Genomic DNA, 6,000 nt, shown 5'->3' with positions numbered 1-6,000 from the left:
GCCTCGTCTCCTTGTCGGATCGTGCGCACCCTTACCCAGTCCGCCCTGACTCCTCATCCCCGCCGGGTTTCCCTGCCCTCAGCCGGCGGCGGGCGGCCGGAAAGAGCGGAGCGCAGGGACCGCAAGCGGGCGCACAGGCTGAAAAGAGTGGCTGTGCGTGCAGAGGTGCGCTCACTGGGGCTGCGGGTGGCAGGCCCGCACCCCGCGTCCAGCACCTCGCTCCTACTCGTACCGGGCCCGGCCAGCATCCCGCGTCCCGCACAGGTTTCCTCTCCGCGCCCGGCGGGATCCCCACCAGGCGCCCGCTGCCGGTACCCCGAGCCCCGCCCTTACCCCCGCACCCCGCCCGCACCCTGGCCCCGCCCGGCCCTCCCCTGGCCCGCCCCCCTCACCGCCCCGCCCCGCCCCTGCCCACTCCTCCGGCGCAGTCCGCGCCCGCCCCGCCTCAGTCCCGCGACCCGAGCCCGGCGCGCAGCATCGTGGAGCAGCCGGAGTCCGCGCCCCGACGCTCTGCACCCGCAGTGTCCGCCGCGTCCGCCGCGTCCCGGGCGGGCATGGGGCGGCCAGGCTGACCGCCGCACCCCGCCGCCGAGACCCCCAGCCCCAGCCAGCAGCCCTCTTGCTGCGGCCCCGGCGTGCGCGGGCCATGGCGAAGGCGACGGCGACGGCCGGCGCCGCGAGGCTGCGGTTGCTGCTGCTGCTGCCGCTGCTCGGCGAAGGTGAGTCCTGCCGGGGACCGGTGCCCGCAGCGGCCGGGGCGAAGTTGGCGCCTGGCGCCGAGCGGCGGAGTGGACGCGCTCGGAAACGCCTTTCTCTTTGCGGCGGGCAGCGCGCTGCGCAGTTGCCGGCCGCCTGGGCTGGGCCGGGAGCGAGGTGGAGCGGCCGACCCGGCGCCTCGAGGCCCAGACTGGGCGGGTCTCCGGCCAGAACGGGACGTGAGCCGGGCCGGGCGGCCGGGGTCGGTGTGCAGGGCCCGAGCCGCAGCGGCGCGTCCCAGCCTGGTTGCGCCCCGCGCCGCGGCCGCGTCTTGGAGCGACCCGGACGGATCTTGTCGAGGTTTTCGGCGCAGGTGGGGGAGGCCCGGTGAGGTAGCCCCAGAAAGCCCGCGACTTGGCGCGGGGAGTTCTGTCTTTGCAGATTGTTGCGTCCTGGTTTCCTGTCCTCGCTCCACGTCGGTGCATTCCTCCTCCAGCTCTGATATCCTGGCCCGCCAAGGGTTGCGGAGGGGATCTGCTCTTTTGTAAAAGGTTGCTTTTCCCTCGTGCGTTTTTGCCGCCCTAGTCTTTAAAAATTCGAAAAGCCCATGGTTTCTGAGAGGCTGCCCTCGAGGGCCCGCTCTGACTGGCCCAGCGCAGCCGGCTGAGGCCCCGCCATGGCCAGAGTTCCAACAGGCAGCATTAGAGCCGCACGCCGCACGCCGCTGCCAGGCAGGGCCACCTAAGGGAACAGCCTTTGGGACGGAGAGACCGCTCTTGGCCAACCTTTACCAAGCGCTTTTGATCATCCTAGAGTGGGGCAGGGCTATGTGCCGCCAGCCAGCGTAGGGGCTGAAAGGATTAGATGTGGCCTTGCAAAGGCTGGGCACCGCCCCCGAGGCCAGACTGATAGAATGAATCCTAAGGCCATAGAATCTTTGATCCCCTTGGCCATACATTTTAGTGTCCCTGGAAGAGTCCTGATTTGATCTCCTCCTTCAATGCTTTTGTATGCACCAAGTTTCTCTCTGACAGGGAAGCCTGCCTGCCCCCACTGCTTACAAAGGACTTTCCCTCCTTGTGGCCTTTGGGAACAGAAGAGGCGGTGGTCCCTTGCCTCTAGCCCCTGGTCTTGCTGACTCTGGGTTCACAGGCCTGCCCCCAAGGCTTCATTTGTGTGACTGGATCCTGGGTTCCACTGGTAGATACTGAAGCCAGAATGGGTTCCCAGCCTGCCATGGGGAGGGCAGGGGAGAAGCTCTTTCCTTGCCCTGAGGAGGAATGTAGGGGAGGGAGCCTGTTTCCAGTATTGGGACTCTGGGGTCACTGGGTTGCAGGAGGAGGACCCCTAGGAAGCTGCAGTCAGGGCAGAAGTAAACAGACAGAATGTTCTGAAGATCTCTTGTAACTCTGAATTGCAACTTTGTACGTGCTCTTCCACAGCCATTAGCTTAACTGGGGTGCCTGGAAAGGCTTCAAGGGCTAGACTGTGGGGCCCAGGTTGCAAGAGTCAACCTGTGGCACTTGGCATGGATGTAGTTGGCTTTTTTACACCTCTGGCCCACACAATTTGGTGGCCAGACTCTCCAATCCAGGGCAAGTGAGCCTCCCGCCCCGCCCACCTTTCCCTTGGGATGACCAAGGTGCCATGATTGGCTGGTGCTGAGGGTGGAGAAGTGGGCTCGCAGCACCCACAGGAGACATCTGGGACCTTTGGAGAGGCACATGGGCACCCTTCACTTGAAGCAGCACTCCTGGAGCTCGTGAGCCTGGCTCTCGTTGAGCTGCACCGGATGAGCTCTGATGCTGCTCCAGGACCCACCCAGGCTGAGAGCAGCTCAGCCTCTGGGCGCCCTCTTGTGGATGCAGCATTCCGGTGACCAGGCCTATGGCTCAGGGGATGTGGGGCGTCTCTAGAGGATGAGACCTTCCCCCTGTGGACAGACAGTTCCCCAAGGCAGGAAGCTCTCTTCTGTGCTGGGAGACTGACAGGATGGGAGCAGGGAGGTGACCCAGATGAAGAGGCAGTGGCCTAAACCAGAGCACAGCGGAAGGAGCCCCACTGCTGCAGGGCTGGCCAAGAAGCGGGGGACGGGGATGCCCGGAGCAAGGCCATGGGACATAATAAACAGACCCCTGAAACTTGTTCCCCTTCCACATGTGCACAGTGTCATTGTGTGTGACCGCATATACCTTAAGAGAAAGGTGCTGACACAGACTCCTCTCTCACATCCTGGTGTCCATGCATGGGTGCACACCCACAGGGTGTCTCTCTCTCTCTCTCTCTCTCTCACACACACACACACACACACACACACTCATAATGCTCATCACTAGACACGCTTCTGCCCTTTCTCAAGGATAAGTGATCATGACACCTATGGACACACACACACTCCCACAATGAGTGAGGCCTAACCCCACTCGTACTCCACCCTCACCCAGGGAACCCAGCCCCTGTCACTCACACGTACTGGGACCCCACATATATACATAGGAACCCCTGCCCTTCACCCCCTCATACACTCAGGGACACAGCCCATTGGCCCCGGGGATCCTGGAACCAGAGTTGGGAACTTCCATCTAAGACTTGTTCTTAGGAGAGTCTCTGGCCCTTTGCTGCTCAACACAGGTGCAGCCACCTTTGTGGCATGGATGAGCAGATAAGTCACAGCCCAGGGCTCTCCCAGCCTGACTCCCCTTGTAGCACCATTTCCCCGATTCTTGGAATTCCTCAGCAGGCCTCACATCTCTCGTCTTTCTGGCCTGTCTCCTTGGGTGCCATTTTGCTGAGCACCTGTGGCGTCAAGGACAGACCTGCCCTCTCTACCTGCAGACCCCTGGGACTTTTAGCCCCTGACACCAAAGAAGGAAGAACTTGCCATGACTTGGCATGCTCCCCTCCGGGATGCCAGGCCCAGCCCTCTGTAGTGTGGCCTGGGCAGGCCACTTATGCCTGGACCAGCAGATGTCAGAGCAGCCATGCTGGGAAGGCTGCCTCACCTACTTCTTACTTTCTTTTGGACCCTCCCTCTTTTTGGCCGGGGACTAGTAAAAGACATGTCCTCCTTCACCAGCTGACCTGGACCCCTGCCTTCTGTCTCTTCCACCCTAGCCTGCGTCCCCACTATGCCTCTCTGACTTCTGGGAGCTGCTTGCATCCCACAATGCCTGCCCTGGGCCCTACCAGGGCCCAGCCTACCCAAGAACACAGGGGATGGGCTAGCTGGTGGGCTCCTAAGGGTGGGGCCTGCAAACAGCAAATGAGGAAGTTTATTGAGCCCATCGCTAAATTGCCTTTATTCTGCAGAATTGCTTTAGGGATGGCTAAGTAAATCGCTGTTTCCTTGATGGTGTGAAGAAAATGGGATGCATTCACCTAATGGGGAGCTAATGGCCTTTTAGCCAGGGGAAGAGAAAACTAATTAAAAATTATGGTATCTGTTAAAATGGAGCCCAGGGTGCCAGGGGGAATGGAAGGCCCGGAAGCTGCCACTTCCCCTGTGGCCTTACCCCTCTCTGTGACCTGAGGGAGGACTCCTCTGTCCTTGCTCTTAACTGGGTAAGGCTGAGGAGGAGCCACCCCAGGGAACTCACAGCCTGCTGGTCCTCTGCGGAGCACTGCCTATCTGCCAGCTTCCTGTAACCTCCCGAAACCCTGAGGGACATGGCCTTGGTATCCTATTTCGCAGGTGAGGAAGCCGTGCCCCACATCACCTGTGGACTCCAGCCTATGGAGGAGATTTAGTGACTCCTCACCCCTAGTCCTACGCCTTTTGGCAAATGCCTTCTCTGAGCCAGTGGTGGTGGGGACCAGGGATGGGGGTGAGGAGGGCTCCTGGGAAGGGAAAGGAGCCCCGAGCCTGCTCGTCCACCAGTGACTCACCTGCTCGGGGCTCCAGGCCAGCCCAGGCATGGGAGGGAAGTGTGGCACTGTGCTCGAAACAGAAGATCATCTGGGTCGTGGCAGATTTCTTTGGCTGGACCATTGCTTTAGCTGATGTCTGGGAGTCTCATGGGTCTAGAGACAGCCACCAAGCATGGCCCTGTCATAGCCGGCCCCAGGAGAGGGGTGTGTGTGCTCTTATGTGGCAGAAAAGGGTCTCTGTGAGGGTGCAGCCTCTGCACCCACCCTCTGCCTGGGGATGCAGTACCTGACGGAAGCTACTGTGCCAAGGTGGGGGGGGGGGGTGCAGTGCTTCAGGAGGTATGGGTACAAGTGTGTCTCCGTATCCAGGATGGGGCCCTCCTCCCCAGGGCTCCAGGGCACACTGGGAGGAGAAAGTGCCCAACCAGTACCCAGGAAAAGCACAGAGTTGGAGAGGCACTCCCCCACTCCCATAGTAGTGCTTCCTTCTGTCCTGTGGAAGTGGCTGCATTCTGCTGTGGAACCATTTCCCCCTTCCTGTGGGTGTGTGTGGGGGGGGGTATGTTTCCTGTGTGAAGGCCGTGCTCTGGCTCCTGACCTTGGCAGCACTCAGCTCAGGTCCCCCATGTCTTCTTCCTCCTCCTCATGTCTTCCTCCTCCTGTGGCCCTCCTCTTCCCTGTGTCTTCTTCCTCCCTGTATCTTCCTCCTCCCCATGTCTTCTCTCCATGCCCTCCTCCTCCTCCCCATGTTCCTCCCTGTGTCCTCCTCCTCCTCATGTCCTTCTCTCCACATCCTCCTCCTCCCCACATCCTCCTCCCCATGTCCTGCTCCCCATGTCCTCCTCTTTCCCGTATCCTTTTCTCCATGCCTTCCTCCTCCCCCCATGTCTTCCTTCTCCTTCCTATAGACTCCTCCTCCTTCCTGTGTTTTCCTCCTCCTCCCTGTGTCCTCCTCCGCCCCACATGCTCCTCCCTGTGTCCTCCTTCACCCTGTGTCCTTTTCTCCATGCTCTCCTCCTCCTCCCCATGTCCTCCTCCTCCTTCTCACATCCTCCTCCTCCTTCTGATGTCCTCCTCCTCCTTCTCACATCCTCCTCCTCCTTCTCACGTCCTCCTTCTTCCCACATGCTCCTCCCCATGCCCTCTTCCTCCCTGTGTCCTCCTTCTTCTTGTGTCCTCCTCCCATCCATATCCTTCTCTCCATGCCCTCCTCCTCCTCCCCGTGTCCTCCTCCTCCCCACATGCTCCTCCCTGTGTCCTCCTCCTCCCTGTCCTTTTCTCCATGCCTTCCTCCTCCCAGTGTCTTCCTTCTCCTTCCTATATACTCCTTCCTGTGTCCTCCTCCTCTCCACATCCTCCTCCTCCCCACATCCTCCTCCTCCCCATGGCCTCCTCCTCCCCATGTCCTCCTCCTCCTTCTCACATCCTCCTTCTTCC

General features: G+C 60.9%; 1 protein-coding gene across 2 annotated transcripts in view; it reads left to right on the top strand.

Annotated features, from left to right (window-relative positions):
* The first annotated feature begins 447 nt into the window (after positions 1–447).
* Positions 448–6,000, top strand: part of RET (ret proto-oncogene) — a 54,751-nt gene continuing 49,198 nt past the window's right edge. For both annotated transcript variants that reach the window (XM_027062594.2, XM_053207108.1), the window contains exon 1: positions 448–719. In XM_027062594.2, the coding sequence (XP_026918395.1) occupies positions 647–719 (73 nt within the window). In that variant the 5' untranslated portion in view covers positions 448–646. The remainder of the gene's footprint in view (positions 720–6,000) is intronic.

This window comes from Acinonyx jubatus, chromosome D2 (assembly GCF_027475565.1).
Source record: "Acinonyx jubatus isolate Ajub_Pintada_27869175 chromosome D2, VMU_Ajub_asm_v1.0, whole genome shotgun sequence".
Lineage (NCBI taxonomy): Eukaryota > Metazoa > Chordata > Mammalia > Carnivora > Felidae > Acinonyx > Acinonyx jubatus.
This window is presented reverse-complemented; position numbering and strand designations above follow the sequence as displayed.